This window comes from Ambystoma mexicanum, chromosome 2q (assembly GCF_040938575.1).
Source record: "Ambystoma mexicanum isolate Mex_15411 chromosome 2q, UKY_AmexF1_1, whole genome shotgun sequence".
Taxonomy (NCBI): Eukaryota; Metazoa; Chordata; class Amphibia; order Caudata; family Ambystomatidae; genus Ambystoma; species Ambystoma mexicanum.
In genome coordinates, this window is record NC_090924.1 from 336686273 (window position 1) to 336704727 (window position 18455).

The window sequence follows — 18455 nt, forward strand, 5'->3', positions numbered from 1 at the left end:
AAGAAGTAGGCATGCCTTTGAAAGGAAGTAGCAATCAATAAACCATGCCCTCGTTTGCAATTTCCTACCCAGAGAGGAAGAGGTTAACATCATCCATATGTCTTCTTCTTGTGGTACCTTTCCACCTTGTACCTAGCTCTGTGGGGTCTTTATCCATCTTTGTGAGTGCCTCTACAGATTCTTCACCACCCATCATTACTATGAATTCCCTGCCATTCCCAGCGCTATGCTATCTTGTAAGTATTCCTTACTCATTCTATAAGAGCATGCATGGATTCTTTCACACTCCAATGACCGCTCCTTATGATTCCCCACCATCCCGATTTTTTGTCCATGGATTGCTGATCATCTCTTCTTCCACCCTGTATTTGCACACCTGGCAGGTGTGTCAACCAAACAGGTTGCTCAAAACTAGGGCTGAATCTAATGAACCAATCCCAGGTTCTGAGCAACAAGAGCAGTAGAGAAACCCGCTGGCCATCTTCCCTCCCGCTCTCTCTGTCCCCCACACGCCCCTACCCTGTCCCATATAACTTGGGATCCCAGGCCATTGCCACCCAGTGAATCGCCAATAGCGGGTGCTTATTGCTTTATAAATTACTCTATTAATGACTGCCGCCCCGTGTAACTGCCTCTACTGGTTTCTTACCATGCACATGACAGCCTTTGGAGTTCTTGAGTCTATAGAGAGCTTGGAACAATGCTATTTCTTGGCAAATGTTTCTAGAAATGAATCTATACCACTAAACCATATAGACAAGATGTGCCCCCAATGACCCTGTGATCGGGCAACCACCGAGAATTTACTGAAATTAATCAAAGAATAGGCAAATGAGAAAATGGGGAGTGAAACAGTGACATGGAGAGGTGAGAGCAAAAGAGACAGAAATATTTCGAATGAAAGGTGTAGCTTTAGTGCTTCTTATTTGCAATATGAGTGTATCCACGTGTGAAAATAAAGTACCTGTACTGCCGGGGCTCTGGGCCATCTTGGGTGCAGGTGTCGGTGATCCTTGAATTTTCTGTACTTGGTGTGGCAGCATGGGTTTGGGGGAGACTGGAGGCTTCACAGGCCGCTTGGACTCCCCATCAGCCCCTGGAGATCCATACGACACAACTGCCTGCCTTGCCCCAGCTAGACCATCTCCAATGGGTTGGTCCTGAGGCATGGGAATGTCAAGCCCACTCATCTCGGACACAGGCCTTCGTTTGGAGGCGCCGGTACCATTCTGATACACTGTCAAGTGGCCCGGTTCAATGCACGAAACAGAGAGCTCCCTGTCCTTGGTTTTGGGTCGTCGCTTCACTGTGTCCGATTCAATGAGGCTGAATTTGACATCATGCTGGTTCTGTCTGGCTCGTATTCTCCGTTTCAGGGTGATGCTGGAATCCACCTTGGACAAGTCACCGTGCTTCATGGCTACAGACTCTGCCAGCCGTTGGGCTGAGGTGCTACTCTCTGAAGTCTCAGTCTTAGGTCGTGGCCGCTGCTTTATTGTCTGCTTTCGTTCCTCAGCAAAGGGGATGTGTTCAGATGAGCTGTTCTGTGGAGACCCGTCCTGCTCCCCCACCGGTCTGTTCATGGCCACGTCCTTCCTGCTGTCTGACTTGACACTGTCTGATCGCTCCCTTCGCACAGCAGCAATTAGACCTGTCACCGGTCCACTGATGGTCCGACGCCGGTTGACAATCTCTCCATCCAAGCCAATGGCATCTCTGTGTTTTACAGTGCCCATCACGGCAGCGACCCTGGTATGTTCAGGGCTGGAAGGGTGCAGCAAGAGACCTGGGTGGATTGGATAACCGTCCACAAACTTTCCGCCATACACCCTCTGCAAAGACATGGCCCTCGGGCCCCCACCAATAGATGACATCTCTAGCATGGCAGCAATGCTCTTTACACTCCCAGCACTCCCAGTGTCCACAACGCCCCCAAAGTCACTGGCCCTTCTCTGCTCTCTGTAAACTTCCCCTACATCATTTTCCAGTCCTGCTTCCCCATCCCTGGTGAAGTCGTCAGACAGATTAGTGCTAGAGATGGCAGAGCTTGACCTCTTCGGCGGTGGGGGTGGAGGTCCCTTCTTCTTGGGCCGAACAGCAAAAGACTGGCTTCGATTGACATTCTTGTCCAGGCTGGATTGGGACCTAACAGAGTGACTCCGACCTACCCGCCGTTGAACTGTGGCATAGGGGATGGCATCTGGCACCATCAGCTCCTCTTTTTCCTGCTCACTGTCCGACATGGCATAACGGTTTAGGCTATGGGCACGCTTCTTCGGTCTGGCTGGGTCCTCATCTGAGTCAGAGCCCGGTGGGGGCAGGCACAGCATTGGAACAGAAACGGGCAAGACAGGGACAGCTTGTGCTAATGGACCTACCATGTGTCCAGGGCTGCCAGACCCCTCCCCTTCAATTGGCTGGGGCATCACATATGCAAAGCCCCTGTGCGTGGGAGACTGTGGCAGTGATCTGGGAGAACCAGACAGGTCCACTTGCTGAAGAATTTGTGGGGTTGGCTTGACCTTGGCTGTGGCCTGAGGGACAGTCAGAGACAGTGGCGATGAAGGCCTCAGCTTGGTTGGTGTATGGGGTGGAGTGTAACTCTGTCCACCACCTGGCGGAAAAGATTGTCTTGGTTTGCCAGGCACTGGTGGCACAGTTGCTCTTTTGATGGAATGGCCATGCCTCATTGGCCTCACTTCCTTGGTGGTGGGGGTGGTGGGCGGCTCCTCCTTAACATCGTCCGTCAGGTACTCCTGGCTCTTGGAAATGCCAGCTGTCTGTGCTTTGGGTCCATCTCCCAGCAACTCATGGGAGCTACTGATGTGCTTGGCCCGTCCACTCAGGCTGTTCTCCCGCACAACCCTGGCCCCGGGTGAGCGGAAGCTTGGGCCATCTCGCACGTGGGCAACATGGTTGGCCTGCCTGTCATTGTTCTCCTCCGGGCCACCGGTCAGTGCAGCCTGAAGCTCCCCGCTCAGCTCACTGTCCTGGAAGGTGCTTAGTTTGGGAGACTGGCACTCTGCCGTATCCGGGGGAGGAGAGTCAATGGCCACAATTTCCCGGTTCTCAGCAGCTTTTCTCTTCAGTGTCCCCGATTCGTACTTCCCATATTCCGCACGCTGAATTTCCAGCAATTTCTTCACCGCCAACATCAACTTCTTCTGATGACCTTTAAAGAGATGAAACAAGACGTCAACATCACTGATGGAATGTGAAAGTTTCATTTCATCCGAGTACTGTGTCTCATCCCCGGATATTAAATGCTGAAATGCATGGCTGAACCACTTTTTGGGAAGTCAATTGGTAATCTTTTACACAATCCTAAACGTTAGATAATCCAGAGTTTTTAAGTTTCCCTTGGCTATGTGTGAGGAGGTCCGCTATCCTGTGTATTTCCCTGTGCATTCTGAGATGTGTAGTTGTCTTTCCCATTTGAAATTCGGGAAAACCACAAGCCCAGATTTACAACCAAAAACAGGACTGGCTGGCCGTCTCGGGCACGGGAAACTTGAGAACTCTGGCTAATCAAAGTATGACATTGCTGAATAGATTGGTAATCATTTTTTAACAAACACTGGTCTTTTGGTTAATCTATTTCCGGGAGTGTATATTGGTGCAGTGTAACTAAAGAAGAGAATCGTTTAGAACTTCAAGGTGTTTGCAGAGTCTTTAGAAAGTACTTGTAATTCAAAGAAAACTGCTAAAAAACATACCCAAGTGGATCTTCTCCACAGTGGATCCTGATGTTCAAGATCCTTCTAGGTTGTTGTTCTAGTACTCAGGATGCTTTCTTTTCAAAGTTTACACATTTCACATCGCCCTTTGTTGTGTTCTCATATAAAATGCAGTTGGTAGATAGCAGAAGGTGTTCATGTGTCGGTGTGATGCCTTTGAATGCAGAGGTGAGTGACCGGTTGAGTAATTTATTTTTTCACACACTGGGGCAGAGTCTCAAACATTAACGTAAGGGAAAAAGCACGGGCGTGGGGGGAATCACCTTATCCACAAAGGCAGAGCTCTCGTGCTTCCTGTGTTTCCTGTGGTCAACCGTTCAGGAGCCAACCAACCCAGTTTTTGCTTGAAATTCTGGGACTTGTAGTCTTATTACATTTTCACATAGGAACGGAAAAACGACAAGTCCCAAGAATCTGAAGAGGGGAAAACAAGAACCGGATGGCCTTATCCTGCATGGCCATGGGAAATTCTAGAGCTCAGTTTAGCACATTTCAAGTGGGATGAGCTGCAATGCCCAGCCCCCTTTCATACTTCAGTGGTTGTGAATGGTTATATGTGATCTTACCGACGGAAATGTCAGAGTGGTAAATTTAATCGTGACCAAAATACCGAAAAATACCAAATGTTTTAATTTGGGAAGGTCCCTCCCCCAAGGCCCCTGATTTTCCATAATTATAATGACACCTCTACCCCATCACGACCCATTTTGACCTCTTACCCCACTCCCCTATATATATATATTTAATATTTTCGTTATTTTTCTGTAGTATGGTTTTCGGGGGAAATGTACCACTCTGAATTATTTTCGGTAAATTGACTGGGTACCGTTATGAATGCGCTCCTGACAAGGATGTATATATTTATAACTGGCTCTGCTGAGACCGCATTTCACAATGACAACCCATTAAATGGTTCATAATTGCCAAGTGTATCAAAAAAACATTTGTATACATGTTTGGGGAACAGAAATGCAAGTGTGACTGCAACTTTTCATACCGCGGAGTCTGCAACAAACAGGCACATGGGAATTGATTACTTTCTGCACATTTCAAAGCAGATCCCGTTTGTGGATTCCGAATGCGCATTGAAATGTGCCGAAATGCCCCATCGTCCCTTATTTGCCCTAATGCGCAAAGGGGGTGAAAAAAAGGCATCTGAATGGGCGCATCTAAGATGCACCCGTTCAGATGGCTTATGTGGATTGGGCTGCACCTTTTTTATGGCAAAGCAAATGTAAATAGAGCTCTGATGCGAGACCAGTACGGATTCCTCTCCTGGCACCTAAGAAGCACTCTAATTGCGGCTGAAGAACAGAGGGGATCTCGAGGGGTGGCAAGGGATGGGAAGCTTGCTTTCCCATAATCACGCATCAGCAATATGCTTTTGACGCGGAGTGTGCATTAAAAAAAAAAGGAAAAAAGAGCAGGAGCGAGGGTAAAGCACAGAGTGTCACCAAGCTGGAAGCCAGAACCAGCGACACAGGGCTTTCTCCAAATAAGTGCGTAAGTGGGTAGGTAGGCCGGAGGGGGGTTTTGGTGTAGCAGATGTCAAGTCATCCCTTATGCACGGTAACCCTGAAGATGGGCTAGTAGGTGAGGCTTTGTTTGCATAAGTTAGCATAAACAAACACAAAAAGATACATCCTCATCGGGTATTATTGGAAGTAATTATTATAGTTTTTTCCACTGAGTGGACCGTAGCTTCACCATTCAAGGTTATGCCAGATCTTCTGTAAAAAGTAATCAATACATCTTTCATGTACAAAACCAAACAGGAATTAGCCCAAAAAGATACATAAAATGCTGAATTTATTTAATCAATATTCAATGCATCCAGAAGTCATGTTGCAAAAAGGTTAATCAGAAACAGCAACTGCAATGTGTCAACTTGAAGCTAGCTCACACCCCTCTGTATAAAGGGCAATGAATGTCATGTCTTGGACAACTGTTTACAGTAGGCAACCCTTCAAGGGGACCCCCTTTCAGAGGGAAGAAGTATGTGATTTGATGGAGACAGAAAGTATGTTCTCGCCACAAACTTAAAGGGAGACCTGCACTTTGATCAGGAGCCACAGAGAGCTCAATTAACCAGAGAGACACTTTGATCACAACCGACAGGAAGATGGGTGGGACTTAGTAGTACACTGTGTCACCTCTGGTTATGACCTCAAGCATAAAAGAAGATTGTTAGTGGGGACGTAGGATTAGTTCATTAAGGTAGGCTTAGCTTGCACCAATAACTGGAGACCATTTGGCTTTAAAAGTGTGTTGAGCCCGTCTTTTGCCAGATCATCCGACGACTTTGAAACGAGTAAGAAGAAGGAGTCATTTGGAACCTGGCTGAAGACACAGTCTGCCTTACAGTTTCCGCTAGTGAAGGAAGGCTAGGATTTCCAAGAGGGAAGCAACATCCCCCCTAAACATCTCCCATGGAACATAGGGAGATACCAACTTCAGAGGACCCATCCAGCAGCTCCTGAACCCGTACCCAACTAGCACACAGTGTGCCCTGCTAGATTCTGCCAGCAAGCTTCCTAGGTGGGAAGTGCCAGAGACTCTCTGAACAAAGGACAAGGCAGTTGCCTGCAAACACTCTCCTCCACTTGGGCCGTCTGCCTTAATGGACCACACAAGCCCTGCGAAGAAGCTAGGAGGAGTGCCATGACAAGCATCAACCAGCATCCATCTTTTAAGGACATTTTCGAGGCAGTCGAGCACTCGAACCAAGACCGGCTGCAGCACTGACTGCTGTCATGCTGCAGTCACTAAAGCCGTCTGAGATGCCTTGACCAGCGTTCCAGATCCGCCAACCAGCACAGAGACGATTCTTGATCCCGAACCACCGTGTAGGCCAGCCTGCAGCCGTCCATCCTGCCTCGCTTGCCACCTGCCTGCAGCTGTCTCCTGTCTTGAACTTTGTCGGAGGAGCTGCAAATCATCCTGGAACCGACTCGAAACTGTTGAGCATCAAGATCATCTCAAGCACCAGGTAGATTGTGGTTCTGTCCCCATGGTCCTTCCCCGAAGGCCCCTACTGACATTTATGACACCTTGCTCCATTGGTGCTGAATCCAAATAACCTTCAACAGGTAAGACTGATTGCTTTACCGACTACCCTCCTGTCATTATCCAGAGATTGTCTAAACAGAATTGTCTGTCAATAGCTAGAGCCACCATTGAGGCCAAGTTAGACTATTGTAATGTCCTCCTAGCAGGCAACTCGGCCAAAAGTTTGAATAGACTCCAAGTCATTCAAAATAACGCTCTCAGAGCAGCATTAAACATTCCTAAAAGAGACCACATCTTTCATGCCAGGCATGCAGCTCATTGGCCCCCAGTCAAGGAACGGATTGCCTTCAAGACGCTCACCCTGACGCACAAGTGCCTTGCACTCACAACCCCGCCCTACCTAGCAGAGAAAATGATCAGAGCCACTTCCTCGCATCCTAACAGAACGTGTCGGGCCAACCAACGGTTTATCCCGTAAATCAGGAGGGTCAAAGCAGGCGGTATTGGTTTCCCACACATCGCGCCTAAACTATGGAAGGCCCTACCAAACCCACTAAGAGCTGAGGCCTCTCTCCTGACCTTCCGAAAAATGCTAAAAACCACTCTTCAAGTAACCCCTTCCCTCCCCACCCTCAACACCAATCGTTGTAACTCTTCTTCTGTCTTTTTCCTCCTCCAACCTAATTGTATTTATCATGTAACTAAGTATGCTTTCTTGTAACGGCGCAACGATGCCTTCGGGCTGCCGTGCTTTATAAATGTTAATAAATAAATTGACAAATGGTGCATAGTCTGCAGAGTAGATATGATCCAGATCTGGGTCTTTAGTGAACCACACTTTGCACACTTTCATATGTAGTTTCACTTTTTCCATTATAGGTTTAGGCTTGCCAATCTCGTGGTGCAAAGTATTGTTAACTAAAACGTCAAACCTAGATAAAAGTGATCCTGATGAAATGGGGCTCATTGGCACCCCTAGATTCAATTCTACATGTGAGACCTCCTTGGAAACCGCACAGAAGAATGCCTTCTAAAAGAAATGTGAGACAGAACCAGGCTCAAACTATCTATCAGCATCTATTCAGCCTAAAACCCACCTCCAAAACCTACGTGTGCTTTATTCAGGTGCCAGGGGACCCATTCCATGGGCCAGTCCTGTGTTTTACTTATCCAACATAAAGCTGCAGGATGGGACATGCAGTGCAATACTTTTAGTGGGAACGAATACTACAAGCCATAGAATGTTAGGGTTTTTGGCTAAAAGTTCAGGAATGGTCCATGGCTACCCATGGAACCTGTGGCCTGTACATCAATGGGAACAGTTGTAGTGCCGAGCAGGGCTACACTACAGACATGCTTCATAAGAGGAATTCTTTCTCTGGGTTACTCAAATGATAACTGAAAATGTGTAGCTTCGAACATGGCTATGCAGCTGGGATCTGCTTCACCAGTCTTAATTTGAAAAAGCACTTTGCACGATGACAGTTGCAGTTTTGGATTCCAGATGACTTCACATCACTGGGATACCATATTCTTGTCCGGGGATTTTCTTTTACTTTAGCCCTTTTTTCTCATTCAAAGTGAGCCAAAACTACAACTCAAACAATGCAATTTGTTGAGGACTGAAACTCTGGTACTCGTTCACACAATAATATGCAGTCCTCTGACAATTTTACCCATAGTTCCACTTGTTCCATGTTTCACATTTTATAATAATCTTGCCTCGCACTGCTGCCGCCTCCCCAAGTCCACAGGGCCTTTACCACGTCCTGTCATACCTCGCAGCCCCAGCCATGATGCCTCTTCCTTTCTGTTGCCGCCCTAGAGAGAGAGGAGGGACTCGTTCTTGAGCTCCTCGCGCGGTTCTGTCCCAGCCATCCAGTGGAGTAACTTTGCTGAAAATGTTGGGGGGGGGGCAGGTCCATAGCAAAACAAAAGAGGTGATGGCTGGAAGGTTTAGAATGAATCTTAACCTATGGCATTGCTCTGGGCAACCCTCCAGACCATCGTTCTTCGCCTGGCAAGCCATTACAGAAGGGGAAAAACCATATGCAAATCAGGCTTAGCCCCACCCCCAAAGGGGTAGTCCAGCCCGAACTGCTAGGTCACATCCCTTCTGCACGAGACCAGAAGCATCCCCAGCCATGTTTCAGCCTTGTTGGGCGTCATCAGTTAGGAGTAGCTTGGGTCTCTAGGCCCAGCAGGCACGTGACCCACGTCTGGGCATACCCGTCCGACTCGGGGTGACAATAGCAAAACAAAAGAGGTGATGGCTGGAAGGTTTAGAATGAATCTTAACCTCTGGCATTGCTCTGGGCAACCCTCCAGACCATCGTTCTTCGCCTGCCAAGCCATTACAGAAGGGGAAAAACCATAGGCAAATCAGGCTTGGCCCCACCCCCAAAGAGGTAGTCCAGCCCGAACTGCTAGGCCACATCCCTTCTGCACGAGACCACAAGCATCCCCAGACATGTTTCAGCCTTGTTGGGCGTCATCAGTGAGGAGTAGCTTGGGTCTCGAGGCCCAGCAGGCACGGGACCCACGTCTGGGCATACCCGTCCCACTCGGGGTGACAATAGCAAAACAAAAGAGGTGATGGCTGGAAGGTTTAGAATGAATCTTAATCTCTGGCATTGCTCTGGGCAACCATCCAGACCATCCTTATTCGCCTGCCAAGCCATTACAGAAGGGGAAAAACCATATGCAAATCAGGCTTGGCCCCACCCCCAAAGGGGTAGTCCAGCCCGAACTGCTAGGTCACATCCCTTCTGCACGAGACCACAAGCATCCCCAGACATGTTTCAGCCTTGTTGGGCGTCATCAGTGAGGAGTAGCTTGGGTCTCTAGGCCCAGCAGGCACGGGACCCACGTCTGGGCATACCCGTCCCACTCGGGGTGACAATAGCAAAACAAAAGAGGTGATGGCTGGAAGGTTTAGAATGAATCTTAACCTCTGGCATTGCTCTGGGCAACCCTCCAGACCATCGTTCTTCGCCTTCGTGGGTCCTTTGCTCGCTGCGCCATAGGGAACCAAGCTGTACCTCACTGAGGAGGCTTAATAAGGCGAAACATGTCTGGGGTTGCTTGTTCTTCCGTGCAGAGGGGACCTGGCCTAGCAGCTCGGGCTGGGCTGCTACCATTGGTGGCAGTACCAGACTGATTTGCATATGGCTGGGCCCCTTTTGCAATGGCGCAGACAGGCTAAAAAACGGTGGTGTGGAAGGTTGCCCAGAGCAGCACCAGTGGTACAGATTCATTTGAAACCTTCCACCCATCACTTTTGTGGTCACAGTTTGTCTCCCTATGTGAGAGAGGGTATGCCCAGACGTGGGTCCCTTGCTCGCTGCACCATAGGGAACCAAGCTACACCTCACTGAGGAGGCCCAATAAGGCCGAAACATGTCTGAGGTTGCTTGTGTTTCCGTGCAGAGGGGACCTGGCCTAGCAGTTTGGGCTGGGCTGCTACCATTGGTGGCAATACCAGATTGATTTGCATATGGCTGGACCCCTTTTGCAATGGCGCAGACGGGCTAAAAAACGGTGGTGTGGAAGGTTGCCCAGAGCAACGCCAGTGGTACAGATTCATTCGAAACCTTCCACCCATCACTTTTGGGGGCATGACCATGACATCTAAATGAAAGTGGCCCAGCCAAATGAGTGGGACAAAATGGTGTGCCAGAAACGTTGGAGGATGGAAGGGGGTTCAAACACCCTTGTCCCCCTGCAAAAATTAAATCATGCAGCCATCTTCAGTTGGCCTTCGCTTCCATTTGATGAAAGAACACATACGCATGTCCTTTCATCAAATCAAAGGAAATCCTTTTTTCAGTGCCCAAAATAGTTTTTAGCACCTGCCATCTGAACCTGATGTCGGAGTGCTAATTGATTAATGGTCGACTTGGGGCGCGTACAAGTCTGAAAACAGCCCATATCCCTCGTGTAGGGCCTCGCTGCACGCAGACTTGTCAGCTTGAGCTAGCAGTCCATGTACCCTCCACGCCGGGCATTAACGCTAAAATAATCTGGTGAACTGCTATGTGCATAAATGCCAACGCACCGTACAATTCGGGTGTTGCTCATCCAGTCCTGCTTTTTTCTTTGTATGGTGTAACTTGTAGTCCTTGGCCTAAAATGGGACAAACAAAACTGCAAGTCCCAGAATACAGAGAAAAAAAAACATGTGCGGCTGAGTATAGGTTTCCTGGGGCATGATAACATGTCTTGCTGAAACCTCTGGCACAGGCGTCAAATATACACAAATGCCGAGACTGGATGAAGATGACACATGGGTCATGATATTGGGATAGCTGGCACGTTTTACTGTGGATCCAGGAGCCAAGACTATCATACTTTGGAAAAAATGTCAGCGATGCGGGAAGCGCTGTGGCTGTACCCTGTGTCCTCAGGGAGGAGTCTGCCTGCATCATCATTGTAGGGAAGACATCAGGGGCGTGGGGGAGGGGGATTAATTATTGTTACTCTTGGCAGAAACGAGCATAGTGTAGGTGAACAGCATGTGGCAATGTTTAATTCAGATCAGGCAGACGGCCGCTAATTACTGGCAATGCATGGACAGCTATTAAAACCTTGCTCGTCTGGGGAAAATAAGACCAGCTGAGCAGGTACAAGCGATTCACTTGTTTAGCAATTGCACAGGTCATTCTTTAACCTCATCAATGTCAGCTGGGCGGGCATGGGGTGGGGGACAGCGGTTTCACTGTAATTGGAAGATCATGTTTTTATTTATTTTATTTTTAGACAGCGATTAATGCTCATCTGGTGGTACCTGAGATTTTAGTCCCTGAAATCAAAAGGCTTTATAATCACACATACCTACCTTATTAACACAGTTCAATGCAGTTAGATTTTGCACCCTTGCTTAAAATAAAAAGCGGACTTGAAAACAATGACCAACGCACCTCTCTACTCTTTTCTAACACATGACCGTCAAGTGGTTCTTACGGGAATTCTGGTTCTTTCAGGGTTTTCTTGGAAAACTCATTAAAACATCACTAGCTGCATTAAAAAACAAGACAACCTCTCACTGCTCCTCATTCCCATTGAACTCAAAAAGCATTTACACAATCAATATAAAGAAAACAAAAAAAAAGTAATATGGGATATTGTCTAATAGTTATTTACTAAAAACGACACCTGTTCAAAATGTACTGGCTCAAAATCCTAAAACAGTCTATACAATACACTTCTTTCTTGAACTGTTTGATGTATTTTATCAGCTCTGGGCAACATGGGTACTTAGCAAATAACCTGAAGTCAGTTCACTTGATGTTGGTGTGTGTTAAAATGTTTTGCCTCTATGTTGTTACTATTATTCTTGTGGGTGTTGCCGTTCTCCTGTTATTCTTATCCCCACTAGACTCTGAGTATCACCAAAGTACACCCTGGCATCTTAGCACATGTACTGTAAGAACCGATTTTCATGTGTAGCTTTGTTTAATGGGAAACAATTATCCATTCAATGAGTGCATTTGAGGTTGTGTATAGTGCAAGTCTAGCTAGGAAGCAACAGAGCACTGTACGTGTCGTTGAGAGTAGCATACGAAGCAAGGAGCGTGTGCCAAATTCCACTTACTATCATCATATCATATTTATAAACAAACCAGCATTCTCACAAATTCAGAAAAGAGGTACTGTTCAATGTTTTTCTATGCCTATAGAATTAAAGGGCTATTCATGATCTGGGCTTTCTCCTAATCTGGTTAGCTCATGTTCTTTATGGTGCTTTCATATTATGTCGATCAGTTGTGTATGTTGGTACCATTTAAAAGACCTAGCATGTTGCTCATGCTCCAGTCTTCGAGTTCCCACTTGACCACAGTGTGTGATCCTGAGCAAAAAAATGCCTTAAGTTCCCTGACAGCATTTGCAGTACATGCATAGGAGCCATAATGTCAGAAGGTCACTTTTAATTACATGTAATTGGCATTGTGGGCTCATTAGTTATATCTTCAGCGCCGATACGGTGGGCGTCGAGGGACATCGACTCGGCGGACGTTGACGCGCGGTGCCCTCTACAGAAAAAATTTCCGAGGCCAGCAAGCTGGAAACGTATTATCAAAGATAGGGAATACGTCGGAGGAACATCCCGTCGAAAGAACGTTACAAGGTAAGAAGTAACTTGTTCTTCTGTGGCTTGTAGCTGTTTAGATTCACATGCTTTGCACAGGCTGCCATCTAGTGGTTGGTGAAGAGCATTACATATGTTTTTTTTTAATTCGAATGGGTGTCAACAGGGTTGTACCTGTAATGCTATCCCTATCCTATGGGTACCCATGATCTTTCACACGTTGACGTCCTCAGATTGTTTGTTTTCTGACATGTGAAATATGTGGCCTATGTATAATTTAGGTTTTTTTTATATTTTGTCCTTTTGCGCTCATGTGGGGAAGATGGAGGGCACATGTGGTTCTAATCAGATACAGGCCACAGAATGACAATTACTGATAAGTAATATTTGCCGTCTAGTGCCTGTGAGTCTGCTTAGATTCACATGCTTTGCATAGATAAGCAAGCAGTATTTTGTGAAGTCGGCGGGTGAGCTGAAGGAGAAGATCTAAATAGATGTCTTCAAATTGTTTGATCTACTTGAGGGTCTTCTCTTGATTGTGTGTCCACCCCCTACAGTTGTATGCAGGTATGTACAGAGCACCATGTGGCTGCCTTTCAAATGGCTTCCATAGTGACATTACTAAGGAAAACCGGTTTTCCTCCCGTATTTCTGGTTGAATGTGTTCTCGGGGGAAACAGGCGTGTTTTGTTTACTGTAGAGTAGCAATCCACCTTGCAATAGTTGCTTTTGACACTGCAACTCTTTCTATCCATGTTGTCATGGAGACAAACAATGTAACTGTTGTTTGTATTTCTTTTGTTCTGTCTAGGGAGCACATTACAACTCGATGAGCATCAGGTGTATGTATGCTTTCTGTCCTCTACTTTCTGGATTTGGGGAAAAACCTTGTAATTCGACAGATTGGTTGACGTTGAACTTGGATATTAATTTTGGTGATAACCTTGGATGTGTTCTTAACACCACCTTGCTTTTGTGTATAGTTAGTTAAAAAGTTTTTCAATAATGATAGAGCTTTTAATTCACTGATCCTTCTGATTGAAGTGGTAGCAACCAGGAAAGCAACCTTTTAAGAAAGCTCTTTAAGTGGTTCCTTATGCATGGTCTTAAATGGTGGACACATAAGCCGCGAGAGTAGTGTGTTTCAAATCCCACCCTAGTGGGAGGTGAGACAATGGATGATAAATATGTTTGACACCTTCCACAAAGGTTTTAACAACTGGTACCCTGCACCATGATATTTTCTGTTGTGATGAGGTATAATCTGCTAATGCTGGTAAATGTACCTTAATTGAATTGCAAACGAGGCCTGAATCTAATGGATACATACGGTATATGAGAACATCTGTAGTTGAACAATGTATGGGATTAATCTTCTTTTTCTTACTCCAAATGGCAAATATTTTCCATTTGTTGAAAGTGCTGTGTCTGGTGTTTGGTTTTCTCGCTTCATTTATATTATTCATACATCATAAAAGAAGATGTAAATGACCAAACACTAAGACCTCAGGAGCCACGCTGCTAAATTGGTTGTCTGAGGTGTCCAGTGTGTTATTTGTCTGCTTTTCTTTTTTAATAGGTCTTGGATTGGTTAAAGCTTGATAGGTGGGTATAGAGACATGCTTAGTAGAAATGATGACTATGGTTGTCTTGCCGAAAATGGTGCAATAAGTATCATAGTTAGAGTCTTGTGATGTAGATTGTGAATGATCTCCTGGATTAAGCAAATATCCCTCACCAGCTCATCCATAGTGTATTGCCTAGGAAATCTAGTTGCAGAAACATGGATGCAAAGTTTTGGCAATTTAGTGTTCTCTTGTTTGCAAAATGGTTGACTGTCGGATGTCCCCATGTAGCAAACATCTGTTTGAGAGTATTGGTGTTGAGTTTCCACTCGTGTTTTAGTATTAGAGTCTGTTGGAAAGCTATGTACCCCTGGAACATGTTGAGCTTGGATAAATATGTCCCTCTATGTGCACTAGTGCCAAATGTTCTGTTTGAGAATGGACAATTGTTTTGAGTGTGTCCAGCTTGTTTATGTAAAACATTGCTGTTGTGTGTTTGTATGAGGATGCTTTTGCCTCTTAGAACCGCTTGGCAGGAAATCAATGCCATTTTTACTGCAGGGGGTTCTAACCAATGTATGTGGCAGTGTTTCCGCTTTATTGTCCATTTTCCATGTGCTGCAAGGTACTGACAATGTGCTTCTCAACCTGACAGGGAGGCGTCTGCTGTTATTGTGATTTGTGGTGGCGGAGAACTAAAAAAGGTCTTCCTTTGGTCACATTGGCTGTTGACCACCAAAGAAGACTTTTGTTTACTGTTTGCAGGACTACCACTAGATGATCCCAGTGGCCTGTTTTTGTGACGATTGCTCCGTGAGCCACTGCTGTATTATGTGCATTCTGAGGCATGCAAGGGGTATAATGAAGATACACAATGCCATCATGCCTCGGAGCCCCATTACCTTTCTGGCGGTTATCCTCTGACCTGCTTTGAACTGCAGTATGAGTGTTTGTAAAGCCTGCACTCTTTCTGGTGTTGGGTGGCCTGTTGCTATTTTAGTGTTTAAAACTGCCCCTAGGAAAACCTTCATCCTGCATGGTACGAAGCTGTACTTTTTCTTGTTTAATGAGAAACCCAAACTATGTAACAGATCTATTTCATTTAATTTAATTTTATTTACTTGTGTAGCACTTAAATTCTCAGAGGGGGAAAATTGGAAATAATATTGTTCACACAGAGATTGTCGGAAGCGGCCAGTACTGTGAGCCACAGAGTTGCTGGTGCGGCTTGATGTTCTCTGAAGGTTCTTTCCTCTAGTGTATCTGTTCTATCTAATTAGCGAGTTAGCGACCCAGCGAGCGGGCGCTGGAATTGGAGTTCAGAGTTTTGGAGTTTTGGAGCCGCAGTTTGGAGCTGCCGCCGCCGCCTTCACCGAACCCCTGAGAGTGCTCTTGGATCCAGGAGGCGGGTGTGGGCGCTGTTGTTTTTTGGAGTGGTAGCCGCAAAGTTACTATGTAAAGTCGCTATGGCCCGGTAAAATATAGGGAGAGGTGAGGAGGAGCAGGGGTAGAGCGGGGGGCGAGCTGAGCAGCTAGAGTGAGCTGCAAATAAGTTTGCTAAACTTTGCTAAGTTGCTAAGTTTTGCCCTGCCCTGCCTTGCCTGCCTCGCCCGTTTTACCCACTTTGCATCCCCCCTTGCCATTAATTGTCTAATTTCCCAATTGCCCAATTGCCCAACGGCCGCATTTTATCCTGTTTTCGGGTGGCTGTTGTTGCCTGGGGCAGTTTGGGGATGCGTTTGGGAGTCTGGAGTTGGAGTGTGTGTAGGGGCCGTAACTTGGATACTGCCCCCAAAGTCTGCTTTATTGACTGTTTTATCACACAATTTACCAGTGAGTGCTTGGCTGTAAGTGCACTTACCATCTACCAAGTCCTCTGTGACATCTTAATGGCTATAACCCAGGAGGGGTGTGCATTTGCTTAAAGCACCACAAAGCAACATAACTAGGACAAAATTATGTTGAAAGTGAAAGGAAGTGAGCAGTTGGTGGTAGTCCTTCTCTTGCCGAGTTCAGGTATTGAGGGTCATCCCACTCAAGATGATGATTGTACAATTACAGGATCTTTGTGTAGGACCAATGAAGTGGGAACACCAAAATCACCTCCAAAACCAAAGGGAGTTAAGCTGATACCTGATGAGGGGATCAGTGTATACCCAATTGACATCGGTGTAGAAATTGTTTCAAAAACAAACACCTCTGGGAATATTTTACAAAAAGAGGCTGGTCTAAATTCACCAATTGAGAGGCCACGATTAAGTCCCGAGAATACTTTACCAACCTTGACTTCTGATCTCAACCTGATAAATAAATCTTTTGAAACTTTGAACGACTCCTAACACACTCCCCAGGTGGGTGAAAAAAAAGGGCTGTCGGTCTCGGGAGCCCCTATGATGAACTATGCTTGTCTTTTTTTGGTGCTCCTCCTTCGAAGATTTACAAATTTGGAAAACAAAATGGTGTCATTGACACGCGAAACAAAACAGCTAAGAACTCAACTGTTTTTAAACCCCAAACGCAGTGGAAGCCATCCACTTAAAATCACTGGCAAAAATTCCCATGGCTGAAAAAGACAAAAGTCCAGAAAGAAGAGAGTCTAGTGAAATGATTGAAAGTGCAATTAAAGACAAACAGAAAACACACATCCTTGGACTGAATGAGGTGAAGCAAGCAAGACTTCGTCCCTTATCCAATAAAGAACCTTTAACGACTTCTGAAATACTGTCCGCAGTAGCTAAAAACAAATCTTCAGTTGACGTTGAGCTGATAGCCGCTTTAACTTTGACACTAACCTCATATATGAAGTTACATGAAACGCTTAATGATCAAATTAAAGATCAATAGACTTTAATTGCTATGCTTCACTCAAAATTGATATTTATCGAGGGCTTTGTCACAGCAATTCAATCAAACCTCAATAAAAACACAGAAGACGTTACTAATATCCTGCATAGTATGATAGAGCCTATCTTATGTGATAGGGAGAAACGGAGAGCAGAAGCACAGAAAAACACCCTGAGCACAAATTTGACATTAGGCTCTACAGAGAGGAAAATAGACGATAAACCAATGGAAGTAGTAAAAAGAAGAACATCGACAATGGAACCCGTACCACAGCTAGCCCCACAACAGGAAGTGACATCAAGGGGTGAACCCAACGAACAACTGGAGACCGTTCAAGAAATAAGGAAAATCGACAACAAAACAGTGGCCGTCGATGGCCCAGATGCTGGTACCTTCAACAAAAGGGAGTACGGCATTTTTCAAAACTACAAGATGAAGACTGCAAATTATCATCCCCAAATACTAAAAGGAACCAGCTGAAAGAACTTTTAGCAAAGGAAAAGACCCAAAAGAAACTGCAAACAGAAGCAACAGCTCTGACAGATAAAACAAAGAATATTCAGAAGATCCTACATTTTGTTAAGAACTTAGGGTCTAAATGCAAGAAGACTATCTTTAAGAAATTGGAAACAGTCCAAGATGACCGTGATCAACTAGAAGCTGTCAATACATTAGCCATTCCGAACACCAAAAACGCTGACTACGAAGCAATAAGTGAGGACGACTACATTAAAATTCTTATGGAATTATTAACTTATTCAGTATCAGAAGATGACGAACTCAATGAGAGACAAATTAAATCGCAGAATAGTCATCAAGTGCCTCTTGATTCGGACTCAGATATTGAGAAATCACCATCTTGACACATTGTAGTAGGGCAAAACACAAATATAGAGTCACCTCACACCGAACCAACTGCTAATCAACGATTACTAGCAAGGCTGACAGAGCAAGCGAGACAATTGGATAGGGCTAATAGTATTATTTTATTTTATTACATTTGTTATACGCCCAGACCCGGGGGTATCACGGCGTAGTTACAGACAGTGGGAGAATGCAAACTTAGAAAGAACTCAGAGGTCCACAGGAATAGCAATCAGTAATATACAATAATATACAAAGCAGTCAGGTATAAACAGTTAATTGGAGGGGATTAGTGCTCTGGTTCAGTTAGAACCTATTGAAGAGCCAAGTCTACAAGAAGCTTTTGAA

The 18455-nt window shown here is 45.7% G+C and overlaps 1 protein-coding gene across 6 annotated transcripts in view; it reads right to left on the minus strand.

Annotated features, from left to right (window-relative positions):
- Nucleotides 1-18455, minus strand: part of CASKIN1 (CASK interacting protein 1) — a 1401469-nt gene that overhangs the window by 141911 nt on the left and 1241103 nt on the right. For all 6 annotated transcript variants that reach the window (XM_069647339.1, XM_069647342.1, XM_069647341.1 and 3 more), the window contains one exon: nucleotides 965-3172. In XM_069647339.1, the coding sequence (XP_069503440.1) occupies nucleotides 965-3172 (2208 nt within the window). The remainder of the gene's footprint in view (nucleotides 1-964; nucleotides 3173-18455) is intronic.